The sequence below is a fragment of the Ilyonectria robusta genome (genome assembly GCF_021365365.1).
Source record: "Ilyonectria robusta strain PMI_751 chromosome Unknown BGZ61scaffold_26, whole genome shotgun sequence".
NCBI lineage: Eukaryota > Fungi > Ascomycota > Sordariomycetes > Hypocreales > Nectriaceae > Ilyonectria > Ilyonectria robusta.
The window spans coordinates 66,903-88,689 of record NW_025764460.1 but is presented as its reverse complement, the minus strand read 5'-3'; the positions used below and the strand labels follow the sequence as shown (position 1 = coordinate 88,689).

Here is a 21,787-nt window from a genome sequence, read left to right as displayed (position 1 = left end):
TTGATATAGCCGAACCGTCCATGTCGCCGAAGCGGGGAAGCAAAGCTACCGGTGGGGACACGATTTCAGTACACCAATAATGTTGAGTGTTTAACATGCAGGTCGTTTAGCCGGCCCCAGTTTACTTGTTCTTATAACCGATCGTACCAGCGAAACCACGCAAGCAGTGTAATCACAAACCACAGCGCCCTTCGTAACAAAGATGAGGAAAGCCCCGTGAATCCCGTAATCCTTGGGGCATTCAGATCCTTGACTAGGCGTCGGACTACTTTGGCTCAAACGCACACAATGACTTCTTTGCAACCCCCAACTATCGCTTGGCGGCACATCCGCACAAGAGCTGCTACACGGAGTTTTTGTCATTCGGCTCCCCGGCGGAGCTCGTATGAAAGTTCGACCATAGTCAATCTAAGGATAGACAAGAACACCAGGGTGATCTACCAAGGTATGTTGCCCTAGACTGATTCAACCTTATTCCGGAGACTAATCAGACTCGTCAAAAGGGTTCACTGGAAAAGCTGTACGTCAAATTCCACCCTCCGGAAACAACGCCACTAAGGCAACTAGGCAACGATTAATGCTAGGGATACGATAGAGTATGGGACGAATATTGTCGGGGGCGTATCACCGGGTAAAGGGGGTCAGGAGCATCTCGGCTTGCCAGTCTTTGACACGGTGAAGGAGGTACGATTTCACCTGTCTCGACATCACTCACGGTCAAGTAATACGCTGAAGCTCATTATCGTTTCGTCAATTACAGGCAATGGAAAAGGTGAAACCACATGCAACTTCAGTATTTGTTCCCGCCCAATTCGCCGCAGCTGCAATCATCGAAGCTATCGAGGCCGAGGTACCTCTCATTGTGTCAATTTCAGAGCACATCCCAATTCATGACATGGTTCGAGTTCAGGAGGTGTTGAGAACACAGATCAAGTCTCGCCTGGTCGGGCCCAACTGCCCGGGAATTATTGCCCCAGAGCAGTGTCGAATTGGCATCATGCCGCACAAGCAATATTCCAAAGGAGTCGTTGGAATTGTTTCCAAGAGTGGCACGCTAAGTTATGAAGCTGTCGGTTCAACGACTAAGGCTGGATTGGGTCAGAGCCTTGTTGTTGGTATGGGTGGAGATATGATGCCAGGTCTGTCTACTCAATTACGGATGAACCATCGAACATATCCTAACCAGGAATCTGATAGGTACCACACTACTCGATGGCCTGAAACTCTTTTTCGATCACGAAGAGACCCGGGGTATCATCGTCATTGGCGAAATTGGAGGAGAGGCCGAATTAAGGGCATCCGAGGCAATTAAGGAATACAGAAGAACTACGGCAAATCCAAAACCCATCGTTGCAATGGTTGCAGGTAGGACTGCACCACTAGGTCGAACCATGGGCCACGCGGGTGCTCTGCTGTCTCCGGGAGATGTTTCAGCAGACAAAAAGGCCAAGGCATTGAGGGATAGCGGTGCAGTAGTGGTTCCTCATCCAGGTGTGATGGGCGACGTGATGCGTAAACTGCTACATCTATAGATTATGTGAACGGTTGCAATTTTGCAGCTATTCATGCACAATTTTGATATACTTGACTCATACTTCTACAGGAGCAATGCAGTGGAACTTGGGGTCCCGGAAGTGAACTTGAGGATGCAAAGTAGCGTCCAATTCGACCTCGCCAGTCACTACAGCATGCCATAAGCGCTTGGCAATAACTAATATTCTGACCTTTTGCCGGTTATACTGAGAATCGATTAAAACTAGTAGGGTAGTGACGGACTTATTCTACTCTATTACGGTCTGGTTATGGCCTATCTAACAGTCATCTCCCAGCCAATTCTACTGCCTTTGCCGCGGCCTTCCCAAAGTCAGACTCCACATGGAGGCCAAGGTCCGCGTCTTTAATCTACGCGAACTAGTCAGTACATTAACAGGGTATACAATAGTCTCTGAGGATTGACAAACCAGCTTAAGACCCTCCGCAGAGTTTGTTCCTTGTAGTCGGACCGCAAGAGGCACGCGTAATGGGCCTAATGCAGTAGCTGCACCGATGATCGACTCTGCAATCATGTCACATCGAATGATTCCTGTACTTTGGTCAGGGTGAGTATAAGACATGAGTACGATCATTCATACCTCCATAGACGTTGACCAAAATGGTCTTGACCCGCTCATCCCTCAGGATAATTTCAAATGCCTTCTGCATTGTCTCCTTTGTCGCCTGGCCGCCGGCGTCAAGAAAATTGGCACTCGTGCCACCATGATCGAAAATGGCATCATTTGTGGCCATCGCAAGCCCAGCACCATTGACAACATTGCCGATATTTCCGTCCATTTTGATGTAAATGAGACCGTGCTTCTCGGCTTCGAGCTCCTCCTCCACCTCTTTCTCACGGTCGCGCAGAGCAAACAATTCCTTCTGACGTTTCTCTGCTGCAGTGTCGAAAGTGAATTTCGCGTCCAAACAGGTAAACATGCCATTTGAGGATCGAGCCAGAGGGTTAATCTCAAGAAGTGTGGCATCCTTAGCGACAAAGAGGTTGTACAATCCAGTCAGAGTCTTTCTCAAGCTTTCCATCTCCTTCGGGGGCAACTTGAGACACTCAGAAATGCGAGAGACCAGTTCAGCTGTGATACCGCTGGTCAAGCTAAATTTGAAGCTGTGTAGTTCGTCCGGGTTCTCGTTAGCCAATGTCTCAATGTCGACACCGCCTTTCTTAGAGACAATGACGACGGGAGTATAGTTTTCTCGGTCGAGGGTCAAAGCCAGGTACCATTCGTCGTCGTGTTCGATAGACTCGGCAACGTAGATTTGATTGACTTTGATGCCGTCGGTTGTAGTCTGCTTTGTCTTCAACCATTGCCCGAACATTTTTGCTGCAATCTCTTGTCCCGCGACTGCCGTTTCGGCAACTTGGATGCCACCTTTCAAGCCATTATCGAATATACCATTTGCACGGCCACCTTTTAAGATCTGCGGTTTGAGGACGCATTTCTTATCTTTCAAACCATAAGCACGATTCGTGAATTTGTCAAGTTCTTGGAGTGTGTTACCCAGTCCTCTCATTATGTGTCCAACTTCGACAGGGGTATTCGCAACCTTTCCACGTGGGACAGGTACACCATACTGGATCAACATGTTAGGTAGGGGTTCTGGATAGCAGCTGTGTACGCACCTCCCTGAGCAACCGGTATGATTGATACTCATGCAAGCTGAGGTGCCGTACATGTTGCCTTGAAACCAACTATGAACAAACAATCAGTACAAGTTCGTAAAATGTCGCTCGATGATAAATTTTGATGACCTTTGCTTGACAATGCAAGAACCTCGGTGTAACATTCCAAGACGCCATAGCCACAACTGTTCAATGCTTGCTCCTGGATCTGGCGTTTTAGTGCAAACAGAGAGATGTCATGAAAACCAAGCACTTGCGGTATACCGAGAGAAGCAACACTACGTCGATGGAAGCCTAAATCCCTCGGTCGCACTGTCAGCTGTAGTACAAACCGAAAACAGAGCGTTGACGGCAATGTGATGTCGTCTCCACTTCGGCTATAAGGTCATAATAGCCGAACCCGGTCGGTTACATGCAAGGTCATGCAACCGATGATGTCATGAAAGTTAGCTTGTTGCTTTCAGATATTTCCAAAATACTCGACGTGTAGGGTAGCGCGACTCGACTGTCTTCTACCAACAAATTCCCCGACATTTCAGCACATTTCATAGTCTCCCATTGCATGTAAAATTTCAAATTAAAGTTAGAGTATTTGCAATCACACATAGGAACATTACTATTCGCACACAAGTGTTAAACTTCTTTACTAGAGCTGCAGGTAGATAAAGGATCGACTATCTCTACGATTAAGAGAATATATATAGCTATTTGTCTTGTTACATTGAATTTGGTAGGTTAAATTGGTATTATTATTAATACAAGGAATAAATACCACAAATAAGCTTAGTGCTCCGAAAAATTAACTTCTCAAAGTGATGATTATTATAATTGAGACACGTAGTTTTCATGCGAATACCAACACTCAAAAATAAAGAAAACTCATCACCTGTCACTCTCGATATAACGCGGAGATGGTCAATCTCTGGGTTCTTTTCAATACGTCATATCTGGGATCCCATAACATTAACTAAACAGCCCGTCCACCGTCCACCTCCAAATTGATTCCGGTTATGAATTGGCTTTCATCTGAAGCCAAAAATAAACACGCATTGGCTACATCCTCTGGTTCGCAAAGACGTTGCAGAGGAACGTTTGAAGTAAACTTCGCCCTGTTTTCTGGCGTGTCTGGCTCCCCACAAAATGCTTCAAAACTGCGGCCACGTTAGAGGAGGCGAGCTGGTGCAAAGTGAACAAAGACCTACAGTCCCGTCCCGCCTAGCAAAGGGCACACGGAATTGACACGGATTTGGTGAGGCCCATACTCGGCTGCAAGCCCCTTGGTGGCCTAGAATATTCAAGTTAGAACGAGATTTACCACGATCAATGTCTTGCTTACATTGCACACGGCACCCTTGGATGCGTTGTACCAAACGAGGCCGGGTCGAGGCCGGGTTGCTCCAACCGAAGCGATGTTGACCACTGTGCCTCCCTGACCTTGTTTGATCAGTTCGGGGATGAACGCACTGGCACCGAAGAAGACTCCTTTGACATTGACGTTGAAGCACTTATCAAAGTCTCTCTCCGTCACATTCACAGTTGGCTAGAGCATTCACATATTAGCGTTTCGGACCTGCGCTGTAAGTATTGACGGTCTAATTACCTTATTGCTGTACGTTGTGCCCGCATTATTTACGAGGCAGTCTAGGCGGCCATAGCGGGATTTCGCCGCCTCAATCAGCTTGTGCCAATCTCCTTCAACAGCTACGTCTGCTCTGATGAATGAGATGGAGTTGGGCATGTGTTGAGATACCGTCTTGCCGCCTCTTTCGTTGATATCCGCGATGAGAACCTTAGCCCCTTCCTGAGCAAATCTCTTGGTGATTCCTTCTCCGTAGCCAGAGCCACCGCCTGGAAATTGTCACAACTAAATCGGACAAACGCAGAGGGTTGACTGACCAGTGACGATGGCAACTTTGCCCGCGAGTCTTGAACTTGTCTTGAGAGCTAACATGGTTTGGTAGGCGCAGTGTTAGGTTATCAAAATAGCACTCCATTCAGTAGTGTGGTTAAATATCAACACACTTGGGGATACTGCCTTGATACCCATTTAGCCCTGCAAGGCCAACTAACCATTATTACCGACTTCGGCTCCAGTTATCGGCCTTTTACCGTGGGTGGAAGATTCACGACTGGAATTACGGGGTAGGCGGGGAAGGATGGAAATCGTTCGTGTGACTTGTTAACCGGCCGGCTATATGACCCAACTGGTATCAGGATTGAGGCTCAGGTAAGATGGCCCAACCCCTCATCAACGTCCCTGTACAACAGGATTTTGTCAGAAATCAATCACCATGTTTTCCCAATCTTGCCATATGGGTGTCCGATATTCAACTCCGTACAGATCCTTGCGTCGAGGAACTTGGAGCAAAGCCCTGCAGAGTCAGCATATTTTGGGACGCACAATGGCAACACAGGCCGCTAACTCGGTATGCCAACGGTTCTGAAATGCCACAGTCTCCTAAGATATACCACTAATACGAGTAGGTGAGGTCTCGCCTGCGTGATCCAACTTTGTTCCGTGAGCAGGCGTACATCGGAGGAGAGTGGACCGATGGAGGAGCCAAGAAGCAATTTCCTGTTTTTAACCCTTACTCTGCCGATCAAATTGGGATATGCCCAGAGATGTGAGTCAACAGAGCCAGCTCGATGCGAAATTTCGATGGAAAATGTTATCTCAACGAAATTACAGGGGCCACGAAGGAACATTGAGAGCGGTCGAAGCTGCTCAAAAGGCTTTCGATTCGTTCCAACACACGATGCCGCGCAAGCGCATGCTAATCTTGAAAAACTGGTTCGAGCTTATGCAGGAACACGAAGAAGACCTAGCGACCATCTTGAGTTTTGAGAATGGGCGGCCAATTGAAGCGGCACGCGCGGAGATCAAGTACGCAGCAAGTTTCTTCGAGTGGTTTCAAGGGGAGGCTGTCCGGTCATACGGGGAAACAATGCATTCCAGCACACCGAGTTCTCGGGCCTTGACTTTGAAGCAGCCCATTGGAGTTGTGGGAATCATCACGCCATGGAACTTCCCCTCTGCCATGATTACAAGAAAGGTCGGAGCGTCAGTTGCCGCTGGTTGCAGTGTTGTCGTCAAACCCGCCGCAGAGACGCCCTATTCTGCCTTGGCGCTGGCCGAGTTGGGTGAACGAGCAGGACTCCCCGCGGGGGTTTTCAACGTCGTGACGACTGATGAGAACATCGCCGAAGTTGGGAAGGTCCTGTGTGAACATCCTACAGTAAAGAAGTTATCCTTTACTGGCTCGACTGGAGTGGGGAAAATTCTCATGCAGCAATCGAGTTCTTCCTTGAAGAAACTGTCTATGGAACTTGGCGGAAACGCACCCTTCATTGGTGAGATTCAGAACTATATCTACTCAACTGGCACTAACTAGACAAAGTTTTCGATGATGCTGATTTTGACAATGCCATCGAAGGGTTGATGGCGGCCAAATTTCGTGCATCGGGGCAAACGTGTGTCTGCGCGAACCGCGTCTATGTTCAAGAAGGTATCTACGACAAATTTGTTGGTCAACTGGCCAAAGTTGTCGAAAACAGACTTATCCCTGGCGATCCAATGTCTGAGAGCACCACTATCGGGCCTCTTATCAATACCAAGGCCGTGAAAAAGGTAGAGCGGCTTGTCGAAGATGCCTGCAAACTCGGTGCAACAGTGGTGACTGGTGGATCGCGTTCGACCAGCGACCCTCAAACATTCTACCCGGCAACAATCTTGACGAACATGAATTCTTCGATGCAGGCCAGCAAGGAGGAGCTCTTTGGGCCGGTGGTTGCTTTCTACCCATTCAAGACCGAAGAAGATCTGCTGAAGCTAGCCAATGACTCTGAGGTTGGATTGGCTTCATATGTATACACGAAAGATCTCTCGAAAGCATGGCGAGCGGCCGAACTACTCCAAACTGGAATGGTTGGAGTCAACACTGGCGTGATATCCGATCCCGTAGCCCCTTTCGGAGGTATCAAGCATTCTGGATTCGGGCGGGAAGGAGGGCGACTTGGCATTGAGGAGTTCCAAATCATCAAGGTAAGTGCAAATCAACTCCTGGAGCTTTTATCTAATCCTTTCAAGACTGTAACGATTGGTGGCCTGGGTTTTCCAGAAAAGTCATCCCTGATTTAACTTCGCCGCGAGTGGTTTCTTTCTCGGCAGCGATGTAGTCGATATGAGTGATATAAGAAAGGATGGATTCATGAATATACGAAATTTATCAAGATAAAGCGTCTTTATTATAGTTACAACTACCTTCTACTCTCAAACGCATCCAAGACTTGATGCAGCTTCGACCTCCCATGCTCAACTACACGGCCTTCATTTCCATGCAGCGAGCTTCGAAATTCTCTGCATGATGCTCTCGGTCTTCACAGTGCTTGGTGCAGTGTAATCAGTAGTGTAAAGAGAGATAGATACTGCGCCGTTTTCCACAACATATGTCTCTCCCAGCATCGAGCAGTCTCCATTTACGCAGGTGTTTACTCCGGCAGCATAGGGCTTAATGTTTGCCCAGGTGAAAGTACCCTTGGTGGCATTAAGAACAGCCTCATTGACGTGTGCATTTCCGGTCATGCGAGTTTGCACAAACTTGAGTCCTTTGTTGTTTCCAGTGAGAGGCGGGATGTTGACGTTGACGCCATATCCCAATGGCAGAATGGGGCCACCAGCAGGGCTACTTTTGATAAAAGTATTGACAACCTTGAGAGACACCTCAGCAGCCCAAGTAGCGGGATTTGTCTTGTTCTTGACGTCAAAGTACGCAATCTCCGAGTTGCTCGCTGATAGGGCGATGGCCGGGATGCTTCGCTCGACTGCCGCATATCTGTAGATATATGTCAATAGCTGAACGAGAAAGGGAAAGAACGTCCTTACGCTGCACCTGCTGTACCACTTAATGTCCAGACGAACGGCCCGAGGTTGGTTCCGTAGTTGGGTCCAGTTAAGACAAGATCCGGGACCTTGAATTTTGCATATCGCGGGAGAACGTAGTCCAGGGCCACGAATGTGCATGCCGCCGGGGTACCATTATAATACCAAATGTGGCTATCGTGTGGGTCACTCCCAACCTTAAATAACATTAGCTTAACGTTGTTGAGTCCCTCTAATTTACGTACAGATGGTGCGCCGGCTGGGATCAGATTGTAGATCGAGGGAGCTGTCAGGTTGGCCTCCGTGGTGAAGTCAGATCGACCTCCTTGGCCAGACTGCTTAGTAGCCGGTGCTACGATCCACACTAAAAGAACGTTAGTCGTTGACAATTTCCTAAAATGAATTTTGCGTACCATCGTGGCCTTCGCCCTTCAGCAAGCGGTAAAGCTCGCGGAGGTTTCCCGACCCGAAACCATCGTCATTGTTCAATAAAATATTGAGAGCGTTTGAAGACGACGCGAGAAAGATCGAGGAAACGGCAAGGATATTAGACAGACGCATCTTGATTAATGGGCGCGGAACCAAAGTCGCTGAAGAGTGAAGATTTACGATATTACGGTTGACTTTATAGCACCAACATTCCCAGCCGGTTGGACGATCCTATCGCACTCTGTCAATGCTCCTTCCAAACTAGGTAACTGTCCGTGCCGATTCCAAGGACCCTCCGCGATAAGATCGACGTCGCGTCTTGGCGTGGAGCGGTGGCCTCCGACGTTTCCGGCTCTCCTCATTTTTCCTTGGTGTTCTGTCCTGGACTTGTCCGAATCCAGTAAGTGATCGCGTGCCATGGGTGAAGATAGCCGGCGGCCTCTGCAGCTTAATGACCTTATGTTATCTCCCTCCGCATAATCGCAATAAGGTCAGCGGCCGCGGTCCAATTAAGTGTGCTGATCTGGATTGAGCTCATGCAGGAGAGGTTCAGATGAACTTTTGAAGCCAGCCACAAAGTCTACACGCCGGAGTCGATTCCCAGGTAGGCCTAGATATTCCAGGTCCAACGGTGCCAAGCCCTGGGGTACTGCACTGCCCTTTGGAGTTCGGCCACTTCCGCGTGTCTTTGACTGGCCATGTGATGGGTATGGAAAATCATGCTTCCGAGGCATGTTCAGCCTGTGGCCTCTAGGGTGGCTCAATTTGGGAAAGAAATCAACTTTTCAATTAGACGATAGAAGCGAAGAGTCTGGCCATTTTCTCCTAAGAAGCTCCCCAATTCTAATGCTCTAATTATCGCAGCCGTCATCATCCGAGAGCGGGTCATCCGCTTGACCACTGGACGGCTTCCGTAGCTCAGTTGGTTAGAGCATCGTACTAATACTTCTATTGCCAGTGTTGGTGATGCGAGGGTCGCAGGTTCAAGCCCTGCCGGGAGCAATAGTCTCTTGATGCCATCCAGTTTTTTTTGATCTTTTTGCATCTGGTGACGATTCTTGCCTGTCTTTTTGCCAGTCAACTCTGGCTGGGGTGGATCGCGCAGTCGCGATGCGCATTCTCTGTTCAGCATCTGCACGGCGATATTTTGTCCTTTTATCTGCTTCCGGTGCACACTCGTTATTTGCACGGTACTGTCCAACAGTGAAAACTTTCAAAAATTCTGTCTGACCTGGAGTATTTTCTAATGAAACAAAATACTCCGAATATTGATGTTCATAACGCTCAAGACCGTTCAAAGCGGAGAGTTGAAAAAGAGGAATCAAGCCAGACCCCGACCGGTCAGTCGCGTCCATAACAAGTACTCAATATCTATCTGATCTCCCAAGTAGGATGCATTGGATCATATTTCATGCGAATTTGTCTGAGACATGGAATGAGAGTGTTCCACAGCCGAGACATTTCTTGGCAGCTGTGCAATCATTTAAGTAACCGAGAGCACATAATCGAAGCTACAATCGATATACCCGGAGATAAACCCCACACTTCACTTAGCTTGAATCCATCGTGTCTTATAATCAGAGAATGTATTCTGCTTCGGCTTATGATGCTTTTGTAATCCAAGTCTACCACCGATAGTCCAATAACATTCACAGGATGGCGTCTTTCAAGAGCTTGACGCGCCTCAGACACGCTGCCGCTATGTCGCCAGCTCAGCTTTCATGGCCCTTGAACCACATGCGCTTTGCCAGCACGGCATCGTCCAAGGTGGTCAGAATTGCTGGCCGCGAAGTCTCGAATCCGACGGGAATCCTCATCAACAATGAGTTCCGAAAATTCACTGGTGGTAATGCAATCGCCGCTGAGAACCCAGCTACAGGCAAAGAAATTATCCAAATTGAAGAGGGCCGTGAAGAAGACGTCGAGGCAGCAGTAAAGGCAGCGCGAGAGGCCTTCAAGACTCGATGTTGTGCTCCAGCAACGCCTTCTTCTCATGATAGAATTCCCGGCCATCTTTGGACACGAAGGCGCTGGAACTGTGCGTGCTATCGGCAACAAGGTAAAGAACGGTGACCTCGAAGTGGGCGATGCTATAACCCTTTCCTTAATACGTGCGGGGAATGTCAGCCTTGCACTACAGGTCATCCGGCCTTCTGCTACACTCACCCACAAGTCAATCACCATGCGGTTCGACTCAGTGATAGGAGCACTCTTGCGAGTCTTAAAACTAGCCTCTCCGTAAGGAGTCAATACTTTGGCTGGCCAATCGTCGTTTGCAAAAATGTCGGTTGTCAACGAGATGTGCGTTGTTAAATGTTCTAATCTAGATGCAATGCATCTCTACGGTCCCCTTGGATGTGACTTTCAAACGGGAGCGGGTACGGTGCTGAACATTCTGAAGCTAAAGAAAGAAGACTCGTTAGTCCTCTTTCGTCTCGGCAGCGTTGGGTTTACTGCTTTGATGGCCGCAAAGTACCTGAAAGTTAGTCGGATCATTGCTGTGGATGTCGTTCAATCCTGGCTAGATCTGGCAAAGGAACTTGGAGCAACCGACACGATAAACTCGATTGAGGAAAATGACGTCGTGAAAGCAATTAAAATCCTCACCGACGGCGGCTCTTCATTAGCCATTGACTGTACGGGAATCCCGAAGGTCATTGAGAGCGTCATTGCATCAATTCGTCCTCCCGGTATAGTTGTTTTAGTTGGTGTCCTAATAGCAGGTGCTAAGATTAAACTCAACGCGCTTGAATTTCTCCTTGAAAATAAGAAGTTTATTGGAGTTATCGAAGGGGAATCGAACCACACTGAGCTCATTCTTCACCTAATTGCCATGCATCAGGCAGGGGATTTTCCAATTGATAGGCTTTGCAAAGTCTATCCCTTTTCTGAGTTGCAGAAGGCAATTGATGATATGCATTCAGGCATAGTAAGCTCTCCATATCCCGCAGTTTTTCAATCTACTTCTGTAGTCAAGAGGCTAACACGTCCCCTCAAGGTCATAAAGCCCATCATTCAGTGGAGTTGAAATAAACTCAGACTTTGTGTTTGTGTCACGAGAAGGGATGCGTCCAAGTTGGCTGGTCGAATAGTTATGCATTTGCCGTTTTGAGAATTCTATCATTTGGTATCAAGTATTACTAGTCGCATTGGGAACCGAACGTGCGTCAAATACATTTGTCACTCCAGATCCCTTTGACTATATCTTCACGGATGGAACATAGCGCTCTCATTCCTATTTTACAACCCTCAAAGTATGCTACGTCACGACAGCTTAACAATAGACCATGAGGGCTCAGGATGCCTATTTTGTGATGATGAACATCGAAATATGCGCGGGTATCATCCGGGAGCCTGTTTCTTTCAGAATTGACAGTATCGTTCGTGTTAGCCGAAACACCATGTCCAGTTGCCGTAACCGAAACTGTAAATCCAAGCAGTTGTATTTCTCCCATCTCGAGTTATGTCCCTCATTGAAAATTAAAGGGTTAGGCCACCCACACAGCCCGAGAAATGAACAAATTGTTGCTTGATTTTATGGACCCAACAATCCCGTCGTGTCTTGGAAGCGTAGATCTGCAGATTCGGCCACCGTCTTGCTCCCTCGCGATAACGGGTGGCCTACAAGTGGGCCTTACCCTAGTCACCAAATCTCAGCTGTCGATGATTAAACCTGGAGGTGGGATATAACAAATACACATCCCGTTAGCTCATGGGGATTCCCAGTCTGATCCCTCGGAAAAGGCGTGCGTCCAGAATTTGGGTGAGTTTGCGGGGAGGATAGACCACCGAGTTGCAAATTCTTGTAAATCCGTCAGAATATTTGCAGCGTAGGGCGAAGTGTGTGAAAACTCGGAGAGGATCCGCGTTGTCGATCGAAGCGCTTTCAAAGATGACCTATACGTCACGATATCTGGGTCTAGAAGCAATACGAGATGGACGAGCGCAGCCGTGAAAGCCGCGTGGAGAACCATCGGGTCCGCTACAGATTCCTTAAAATGTCCGTAATAGGATTTCAACAATGTCGTAATTGTGGCGGCAGATTCGCGGCATCTCTGGTTAGACAGCTCTGCGCCTCTTCCAACCTCATTAAGAGAGGTGCGGTGCAGGAGAATGAGTCCTGCATGGAAACCGATGCTATTGCGGTGAATATGGGCTAGTAGCCGGCACGTAATGGACTTACTGAAATGATAGAAAACTTGGGTGAAACGGCTTCCCGTTGGATATGTCCTTCATAGTGTTCGGCAATGAAGAAAACCATGAAATATAGTTCAGGTGGCCTTCTGAAGTCGCATCTTCTTTCGTGGAAGCGTGTGAAAAGGCGTATCTACTCAAATTAGCCTTATCGGCAATAATGAGGAGAATTCCAAGCTCACAACTTGATCAAGGTCACATCTTGGAGATGGTAAAATTCGACTTGGCAAGCATACACAAGTTCTAGGGATAGCGGGAGGCCGGGATAATTGTCCTTTGCCTTCATCTGTTCTAAGGGCCGTGGGCTCGAGATGTCAACGTGATCGATATGACAAGCCCGTCCTTCAAGGATTGCGAGTCGTCTGTGTTTGTCAGCCATGTTTTTGTCAGACTAAGAATAAAAATACCTGTCAAACCAAAGGGTGGCCCAAAATATTGCCAGTCGCTCCCTCGTCTGTTGCGGAGAGGGAATAGATGCCTGTGCTTCAGCAGCAGTGCAATCTACGTGCAGCCCTAAACGTTTTGCCATGGCGCAAGCTATGCCTTCAATTGTGTAAGTTGATGTATTGCCAATGCATAGCGGTACTTACTGTTAAATATTGTGGCGGATTCTAATTTTCCCCGGAGAGCGTCCAGATACGCCCTCAGTAGGAATGCTTTAACGTTTTGAAAGCAGCAATTCTCTAGCTCTTTCCCGGCTTGGGCTCTGAACTTTTCTGTATAGACGTCTAGAACATCGGTTCTGGAATATCCCCATTGAGCAAAAGAGTCTTCCCCCGAAAAGAATGAGGCAGCACCGAGGATAGAGTAAAAGAGGAGTGAGTGTGACGCCGCTTGAGAGACCACTTGTGAAAGTTGTAGCACACACTGATCTCCTAAAATAGGGAATGTGGGGTGAATTTGCGTTCGGAAGATCTCCAGCAATTGATTCTCGTGAGCCCTGAGTGACTTGGGTTCTTCCAATATCCTCGCGGTTGGTAGAGTCGTCATTGTCGACACTTTGGAATCCACTGGACTATCGTTAAGCAGATGTAAATTGCTGGTTGGTCCAACATAAAATGTCTTGCCATTTTTCTGATCAGTTTGCAGTTGTGGGAGCTTTGTAGCAAGGTAGTCGCGAACGAGGGATATTTGATCTTTATCCCAAGAAGTCCAAAGCGGGTTCTCGTCCATCCATGCGTCCGTTGAATCCAAAGCATCCCATGGCGAGATTTCAAGGATGCCTGAGTGTTGGATCGAGGGCCCAGAATCTTCTGGCGACCGCATCCGCCCAGAGTTTTCGGTCGCTGAAGATGGATCGCAGAGCCTTCCATTTTGAACAACTTTGACAAGGTGGATGCTGGGTATACTGTCTAGGGCTGCATCGACACTCAAGGGACTGTCGAGGGCCTCCTCTTTCTGGGTTGTTTGAAGACTTTTTAGCTGCTGTTCAAGGTATGCGATACGATTGTTGAGAGCATTAAACTCGAGCGTCGTGTGCCTTGCCTTACGAAGATCAGTGCCTTCATAGCCACATTCGCGCGAGTTTTCCAGACAGCTTGAACACTGATCATAGTGAGGGGTTTAGTGATAAAACTTAGGCAGCGCCTGCAGAAAGGAGGATTTTTTCCATTCATACCTTTGGCCGGGTGCCGTCGCATTTGGAGCGACGCTGCTTGCAAGTACGACAGGCGCTTGTCACCCGAGGAGCAGATCGGCGAGTCCTCTGGGCGAGGCCCGTAGGATGCGCGTTTGAGCTCATTTCAAAGACGTCGATGTGGCCCTTCTTACACCCAGTGACCGCAGGGGATGAAGCATCGGCCTTCGATATAAGTGAGCAACCATGTCAATCCCCATTAACAAATGGGTGTAGAACGTACGTTACGACCTCGAAGACCAATACCAGATCAGCGAAGACGGCAGCGAAAACTCGGATATTTTGCAATAACCGGAATCAAGAGACTTTCACAACTTATGGCATGTCTTGAGACTTTTCGAAAACATGGCTCCGTCTGCCAGGCCGGGTATAAGTAGCTTGCCCCAAGTTAGGCCCTGATAAAATAAAGATAAGTGGCGTCCAATCACAGAGTGGGCCTTATCTATGCTCGACAATTAGTACCTAGGTATGCATGCCAGGTTGATGATAAGAGTTGGGCCGCCCATGGAAACATTCATGACAGACGAAATATTTGATGCCGAATTGCATTTTATACTACGGACTGTTTAACATCCCGATGAATCATGTCCAATACGCAACTTATTTAATGCAATATTATACTATCAACAATCTAGATACTGCAGCTTCAAGTCTATGACTAGTCGTATAGATGATCAATGTCTTCCAGCGTCTTGTTTGCTGTTTCCGGCAACCACAAGTAAGAAATAAGAGCGACGAGGAGACTCAAACCGCAGAATAAAAACATGGCTTTGTATCCGATCGCAGCAAAGATATAGGGCGAAATCATGTTGATAACGAAAGAGCCCAGACCTAAACCAACAATGCCAATGGAACTGCCTCTTGCTCTGGATCGTGCAGGGAAAATCTCAGAAGGATACGTAAAAGGCGCCCATACTACTGCATATTAGCGAGTTCCGTGTTTAGTGAGAGGGTACTTACACCAAGTCAATCCAAACTGAGCCGACCAGATCATCACCAAGGCAACGACTGCAGAGCTATAGCTCTTTGCTAGGGGCAAATCGGTATCCACGTTGTTTGCAACGAAGTGGCCGCACATGCCGATAAAGGCCAAAAGAACGGAACCAGCCAAGGCGCCGTATATGAAGGCATTTCGACGGCCAATCTTATCGGCGCAAAAAGCGCCGGGGAATCCGAAGGCAGCCTGGATAACAATACCGACGCCAGAGAGCAGGGCTGCGAGATCATTCGACCATCCACCAGTTTGGAAGATCTTGATGCCGTAGCCAGAGACCACACCAACGCCAACCATGGCCTGAGTGGCGAACTGAACAAAGAGTGCGGACCAAGTGCGACGGACAGTCTGGTACTCATCTTCGATGAAGAGCATGCTGAAGTAAGTGGCCGACGAGTTGTTTACCAGCTCTTGCTCCAATGTGCGCCGAATAGCGGCAACTTCATCGTCCACCTTCTCAGCGACTTCAACGGTACTGGCCCTATCAGCTTGCATCGCAACAAGAACCTCACGGGCTTCTTCAACCAGCCCCACTCGGACGAGCCATCGAGGGGATTCTGGGAGAAACCAAACAAGGAAAAGAACAAGCAACACGAAGAAACACTGGTAGGCAATCGGGAATCTCCACACAATTTCTCCGTCGGTTGCCTTCGAGATGCCGTAGACGAGAAAGTACGACTGGCTGGCACCCAGCGCTGCACAGCACATATGTAGGCCGATTGCGCGTCCGCGGTGGTTAGATGCTGAAGACTCGGCCGACCAATTCAGACCCACGGCATCAAAGGCACCCGTTGCTAATCCGTTCAAGAATCTGAGAGATAGAGCCCAAGCAAAGTTTTGGAGGCCAGCGAATATCGGGATGATGAACATGGCGTACACTCCAGCACAGACGAGGGCTCTTCTGCGGCCAATACTGTCGGAAATCGGACTGATGAGAAGAGCCCCGATTATGACGCCGACCCAGTAGATGGCGTTGACCACACCGATTAGCAGCTCGCTATGCTTCGTACCGTCGTCAAGGCCAATTCGAGCCAAGTAGGATGGGATGGAGGAAACGCTGCCCATAAGTGCAACATCTAAGAACGCGAGTCAGCTATGTCGTTTGAAGGAAGAGGTCTACTAACTAAGGCCAGAAAGCATCAAACAAGCACAACCGCAGGCGACAACACCGCTTCGAGACGTTCTGGGAGATAATCCCTTGTACCGGTAAGTAGGCGATGGCCCAGGAACATATCGAGCCCAGGAGACGGGTATATATGTCCCCACTCCCATGTCGATTTCCTCCGTGGGTGTCGATGCACCGGTTTTCGCTGTCTTGTATTCTTCCATTGGGTGGGAGTAGGTCACAATTTGTCTGATATGGTGAGTTTGAAGAGATGTCAGGCAATTAAATTCGGCGTCGATGCTCTTTAATGGCTCTCTTCAATCCTATTTAACTGGAATACTGCTCTGATTGAGGTGCGATCATGACTTCTCCTGATTAGCTTGATATGCATCGGAAGTTGATTTCCTCCCATCTGGACTCTTATCTATGGTTTCTGTGGGGTCAAATGGGGGCGCTAACTGTGAGCGAATTCCAAATCTGGTCCCTGATAAGATGGCCTGGACTGTTATCTGCTCTTAGACTGTGAGAAGCACATGCGGAAGCCAAATTCCGCCAGGTAAGTTATCGGTTATCAAGACGACGCGAGATCAAGGTCGACGCGATAGAAGGCGGCAGTTGATATACGCTCATCATAGTGGCATTGATAAGATAGAGAGAGCGCAACAGCACTCAAAACATATATATGCGGTGTCCCATAGCCAAAATGGACTTCAGCATCCCAGACACTGCTCTCCACATTCTCGACCTAAGAAAGCTCCCAGTTTAATTATCTCTCTTCACATTGAAACCCAAGAAACATGACCACTCCATCCGTTGATTTGGACCCGTCTCGCACCATTAAGGTTGCGGCAGTGCAAGCCGAGCCTTGCTGGTAAGACTCACCAAACCCCTACAAATACCATTTCAGAGGCGCTAATTAAGCATATTTAGGTTTGATGTTGAGGCCGCAGTCAAGAAAACGTGCGATCTCATCACCGAGGCTGGTAAAAATGGTGCAGAACTCATTGCCTTTCCTGAACTTTGGATTCCGGGATACCCTACCTTCATCTTTGCGCACACCACAAAGGTCGTCAACGACTACATGCTTCGCTACTATCAAAACTGCGTGTCAGTGGGTTCAACCCACATGGCAAGCATTCGGAAAGCGGCTCGGGCTGCGGGAATCATGGTTGTGATCGGAATTGCGGAGCGCGACGGAGGCAGCCTCTACATGGCTCAGACGTTCATTGGACCCCAGGGCGATGTCCTCTTGCATCGCAGGAAGTTCAAGCCAACGGGCCCTGAGCGTATCGTTTTTGGAGATGCGGTAAGTGGTCATGTTTCTACTCTGCCGTAGTGCTTTACCTCGTGGATTCTCGCTGACTTGTCCAGTCTGGGGATTGTGCCAAAAACGTTGTGCAAACTCCCATCGGCCGCATTGGTGGGCTTCAGTGTTTTGAACATCTGCAGCCTCTTCTCAAGTACAACACTTACTTCCAGCGCGAGCAAATTCACGTAGCTTCGTGGCCTTGCCTCTTCCCTCCTGTCGGAAACATGCCCTTCTTCAACACCGTGGAAGCCTGCCGCATGGCAACTCATACGCTTGCCATTGAGGGCGGAGTTTTCGTCCTCTTAGCGTCAATGACTCAATCCGAGAAGGGACTGAAGGCCAACGGTCTGGACAATGGCGTTGCCCCAGGAGAGGAGCTACCGCATACAGCTGTCAAGGGTGGTGGATTCACGGTTATCATTGCACCTGATGGACGAGCCCTAACGGAGCCGGTGCCGGCTGACTGGGAGGGCCTTGTGTACTGTGATCTGGCTTTTAATGAAATCTACAGGGCAAAGCAGTGGGTGGATCCAGTTGGTCACTATTCCAGACCGGATATCTTTAGCTTGGTGGTGAGGAACGATATCAAGCCTCACGTTGTAGCTGATAGCGTGGATGATGAGTATTGCCATGTTTCTCGTTTCCCACAGTTGGAGGAAGAGTAATATTTTACTATCAGAATAGATTTACAATTGAATAGTCACGGAATTAAAGAACGGACAACTTGGTTTAGACACGGAATCTGAGCTCAATCCCGGCTCGGCTCTTCGAGTCCAGCTAATCACCCAGGCTAATTAGCCTACCCTACACTGCGGGCGAAGCATCTCGCAGCGCCGAGCGAATTATAAGAACACAATCCATAGATAATACCTTTATATTCTTCCGGAATGGCTTTAAGTCTTAAAAAGAATGAGTAATTGTGGTGTCCATTCACGCTTTATTGAGCACTGGATTTAAAGCTGGACGACAAGCTGGTCCGCCTACAGTAACGGTGGTTCACTGAGCAAGATGTGAGGATCAAGAGTAGTTCGACGATACGTCCATTCCGCAAGGCCTGGGAATTTATCATAAGTTACATATAACACCAACAGCGGGATCTATGGTTTTCTTACTGTCTAGTGCGATTTAGAACCCATTAAATACTCCTCGACGATGATCGCTGTCGGTTATTCGCAAACAGTTTATTATTTACACAAATAGGTACACACGCTAATCATGAAGATTTGAGATAATTATACACGATATCAAGCTTTACGAATTAATCATAAAGGCCAAGCCTTAGCATGCGCATTTCATGTTATTAAATAAAATAATAAATATATGCCTTCAACCTGAGTGTTTGGTTGCCGATTAGTGGGTGTGGATCAGGTGTCTAACACTCCATGGCGTAGATCCAAATTTTTCGTGTGTGCATCGCATAGAGAACAAGAAGAGGAAATTGTATTGCATGCTAGCACTTCGGAACATTATACAACAACTCATGCTGGGTGGGGAGGGCGACAGCTAAGCGATTTGGAGAGGGACGCTACCTGGGCCGATGTTAGTAGCCGATAGCATTCCAGCTCAGTCCCAATGAATACATGCAGGCGATATAAAATTTCTTGCCAGAAGAGATTACGAGTGCGGACATTGTACTCAGGTAAATATATATCTGTGTATGTCTGGGAGACCTGCCCATCCCGCACTTGCACAACAAGAGTCAGAATAAACTTGAATGAGGGCCATGTTAGTGAATATTTACTATTTCGGAATGAGCTATAAAGTTCGGCCAAGTCGGGAATGCTAATCATGTTCGCGGCTTCTCAACATGGTCCATCAGAACCTCAGACTTATCACCATTAGCAGTGATATCCTCAGGTGCCAGTTTCCCCTGGTGATCAACGATCACATCACCAAACTGAGCTGCGACCTCTTCAAGAGTAAGGAAGCGAGTTTCCGGGAGGAAGAAGAAATAGATGGTTCCCGCAAACACGTTGCAGGCGATGAACACGAAATAGAATTTCCATGCGATGGCGTCGAAAGCATAAGATGCCGCGTAGGAAAGCCAGATTGCTGTGACGGCCTGCGTGAAAACCGAGAAACCGACACCGACTCCACGGAGGTCGAGCGGGAAGATTTCCGCAACGAGAACCCAGTTCACACTGTTGAAGTAGAATGAGTATGCAAACGCGAACAAGAAGATGAACGCAACTCCCGCGCGTGAGCCCGCAGGATTGTGATCGTCTTGGAAGTACTTTGACAGTGCTGTCAAAACTGAAAGTAGGAGAGCGAGGGAGTAGCTTCCTGCAATGACTGTAGTTCGTCGGGTCCAGTGGTCCGCAACGAAAAAGACATTGATGATTTGGCCAACAACAGCCATGAATCCGTAAAGGGCACCGATGAGAAGCACGGTCTGTCCTTCATAACCCAGAGAGTTGTACATGATGGACTGGTAGTTTTGGATAATGTTTGATCCAGAGAGCTTCATCATGTTGACGGTCAAGCAGGCCAGCAGGGTACGGCGGATGTACTTGCGAGTAAACAAGTTGGTGAACCTGGCCTGGCTCCTAGTGCTTGCTTCGAGCTGGATTTGGCTGCACATTTCAGCGAATTCGGCCTCGAGCACCTCGGAACCGCGGTGGGCGTGGAGCGAGTACATGACTTTCTTGGCTTCATCGTATCGCTCTTTTGACGCCACTAGAAAGAAATTGATTAGATCCTGGACTACTTTTTATGGTTCTAAAACAGACGGAAATCACTTACGCCAGCGTGGGGAGCATGGCAGGAAGATGGTCATGATGGCCAGCAATAGTGCAGGGGGGATTTGCGTCGCGAGCGGGATTCGCCATTGAAGGTCACCGACCGCAAAAGACCCTGCATAACCTACCCATCCAGCGACGAAGAACCCGAGGGTATTCATGAGACAGGAGTTTTGTTAGTCGGGGTGAGAATGGTGAGGTGTGGATAATTATCTTACCCCTTCAGACCGACAAGAAACCCGCGATTCTCGGGTGGTGAGAGCTCGGCCAGGTATACTGGGGCAGTCGGGTAAACCATGCCGGTTGAAAAGCCCGAGAAAGCGCGCCCAACAATCATCATAGCTGGGTTCTGAGCTGCGGTTTGTAGTATGGCGCCTATAACGCTGACAGTTGCGCCGAAAAGGAGGGTCCAGCGTCGCGACATCTTGTCCATGCAGTACGCAGCGCCACCGCTACCAAAGGCGTATCCAGCATAGTAACCAGAGACAATGCCACCTTTGACAGCGACATTTTCCAACGTCGGGCCATACATGTAGGATTTGAACGTGGCCTGGGCGATAGTCGAAGCAATGATTCCCGTGTCGATGCCGTACACGAATCTGCCCGGAACCCATATTAGACTTTCACCTTCAGATCCTGCAAATGCTAGACTTACCCTGCCAGACTGATGGCCAAGCCGATCAAAATCGACCTGGTCGAGTTGCCACGATGTCCCGCGGCTCGTTTCGTCATATTGTTGGTTGATTGACTCCGTGTCAAAGACGAAAGGGGCAATGCTGTATCGTTGTCCCAAGAATCTCCAAGGAATCAAGGACTTGGCCGGTGGAATTTATATCAGATCCGTCAACCCGCTGCAGGGCACTATGGACTTCTGTGACAACAGCAGACCAGGAGCATTCTTATATCGGGACGCCCCTGGAACGGATCCTGTTATCCCATGACACATTGGCTCAGGAGAACAAATCCGCCAACTAGAAGACTTCCCCGCATTTGGATGACACCGTACGATGAGAAGCTCCACCCCCGCATTCTAGTCTTTGGGACAGCCCGAAACCCCGGAGGTTGACCAACTTGGTGCGCTTGCAAGGTTCGGATTCTGTGGGGAAGCCTAGTTCCAGCTTAAGACATCCGACCCGATTCTCATCCGTGGCGGTCTAGTGATGGTCTATCCGAGCGGATCACTCGCGTCCGCGGCGGTCGGATGGGTGTTGGAGGTCCGATGCTTGGCCTCTCCGCTTTATGGCGTAGTATTATGCGTCTCCGTGAAGGTATGCCCGTGGCTAAGAAGAGGAATTGACATTTCCGTGTAAAGGCCAGATGGATCGTGATCA

At 48.6% G+C, this 21,787-nt stretch overlaps 9 protein-coding genes and 1 non-coding gene across 10 annotated transcripts; 5 read left to right on the top strand and 5 right to left on the bottom strand.

Moving 5' to 3' along the window:
* The first annotated feature begins 148 nt into the window (after positions 1–148).
* BGZ61DRAFT_461075 (succinate-CoA ligase) lies at positions 149–1,545 on the top strand. The gene is made up of 5 exons (XM_046247090.1): positions 149–445; positions 504–520; positions 568–684; positions 761–1,139; positions 1,198–1,545. Exons 1-5 carry the CDS (start codon positions 289–291, stop codon positions 1,530–1,532), a joined length of 1,005 nt encoding a protein of 334 aa, XP_046098058.1. The 5' UTR covers positions 149–288; the 3' UTR covers positions 1,533–1,545.
* Positions 1,546–1,818: 273 nt separating this feature from the next.
* BGZ61DRAFT_498225 (uncharacterized protein) lies at positions 1,819–5,123 on the bottom strand (the record flags this gene model as incomplete). Its single annotated transcript, XM_046251255.1, has 9 exons — positions 1,819–1,902; positions 1,962–2,083; positions 2,133–2,996; positions 3,224–3,241; positions 4,157–4,323; positions 4,375–4,457; positions 4,509–4,712; positions 4,773–5,020; positions 5,069–5,123. 9 exons carry the CDS (start codon positions 5,121–5,123, stop codon positions 1,819–1,821), a joined length of 1,845 nt encoding a protein of 614 aa, XP_046098057.1.
* A 451-nt stretch (positions 5,124–5,574) lies between these two features.
* BGZ61DRAFT_537887 (succinate-semialdehyde dehydrogenase) lies at positions 5,575–7,310 on the top strand (the record flags this gene model as incomplete). The annotated part of the gene is made up of 5 exons (XM_046254589.1): positions 5,575–5,598; positions 5,657–5,796; positions 5,862–6,523; positions 6,571–7,214; positions 7,260–7,310. 5 exons carry the CDS (start codon positions 5,575–5,577, stop codon positions 7,308–7,310), a joined length of 1,521 nt encoding a protein of 506 aa, XP_046098056.1.
* A 189-nt stretch (positions 7,311–7,499) lies between these two features.
* On the bottom strand, positions 7,500–8,612 carry BGZ61DRAFT_429892 (survival protein sure-like phosphatase/nucleotidase; the record flags this gene model as incomplete). Its single annotated transcript, XM_046243790.1, has 4 exons — positions 7,500–8,004; positions 8,055–8,248; positions 8,297–8,415; positions 8,465–8,612. The coding sequence occupies 4 exons, from the start codon at positions 8,610–8,612 to the stop codon at positions 7,500–7,502; spliced, it is 966 nt and encodes a 321-aa protein (XP_046098055.1).
* Positions 8,613–9,387: 775 nt separating this feature from the next.
* BGZ61DRAFT_t190 lies at positions 9,388–9,482 on the top strand. The gene has a single exon. It is a non-coding gene; the product is annotated as a tRNA-Ile (tRNA).
* Positions 9,483–10,181: 699 nt separating this feature from the next.
* BGZ61DRAFT_498222 (uncharacterized protein) lies at positions 10,182–11,508 on the top strand (the record flags this gene model as incomplete). The annotated part of the gene is made up of 5 exons (XM_046251254.1): positions 10,182–10,306; positions 10,440–10,591; positions 10,621–10,718; positions 10,780–11,409; positions 11,479–11,508. The coding sequence occupies 5 exons, from the start codon at positions 10,182–10,184 to the stop codon at positions 11,506–11,508; spliced, it is 1,035 nt and encodes a 344-aa protein (XP_046098054.1).
* A 724-nt stretch (positions 11,509–12,232) lies between these two features.
* On the bottom strand, positions 12,233–13,406 carry BGZ61DRAFT_311964 (uncharacterized protein; the record flags this gene model as incomplete). Its single annotated transcript, XM_046238822.1, has 5 exons — positions 12,233–12,617; positions 12,664–12,807; positions 12,911–13,036; positions 13,082–13,217; positions 13,265–13,406. Coding segments are annotated over 5 exons (933 nt in total), but the record flags the coding sequence as incomplete, so codon positions are not given.
* A 1,829-nt stretch (positions 13,407–15,235) lies between these two features.
* On the bottom strand, positions 15,236–16,576 carry BGZ61DRAFT_364726 (major facilitator superfamily domain-containing protein; the record flags this gene model as incomplete). Its single annotated transcript, XM_046241545.1, has 3 exons — positions 15,236–15,652; positions 15,971–16,380; positions 16,429–16,576. 3 exons carry the CDS (start codon positions 16,574–16,576, stop codon positions 15,236–15,238), a joined length of 975 nt encoding a protein of 324 aa, XP_046098052.1.
* Positions 16,577–17,206: 630 nt separating this feature from the next.
* On the top strand, positions 17,207–18,383 carry BGZ61DRAFT_537882 (carbon-nitrogen hydrolase; the record flags this gene model as incomplete). The annotated part of the gene is made up of 3 exons (XM_046254588.1): positions 17,207–17,280; positions 17,340–17,715; positions 17,781–18,383. 3 exons carry the CDS (start codon positions 17,207–17,209, stop codon positions 18,381–18,383), a joined length of 1,053 nt encoding a protein of 350 aa, XP_046098051.1.
* Positions 18,384–19,504: 1,121 nt separating this feature from the next.
* Positions 19,505–21,188, bottom strand: BGZ61DRAFT_498220 (major facilitator superfamily domain-containing protein; the record flags this gene model as incomplete). The annotated part of the gene is made up of 5 exons (XM_046251253.1): positions 19,505–19,546; positions 19,607–20,394; positions 20,461–20,580; positions 20,685–21,076; positions 21,112–21,188. 5 exons carry the CDS (start codon positions 21,186–21,188, stop codon positions 19,505–19,507), a joined length of 1,419 nt encoding a protein of 472 aa, XP_046098050.1.
* Between the last annotated feature and the right edge of the window lie 599 nt (positions 21,189–21,787).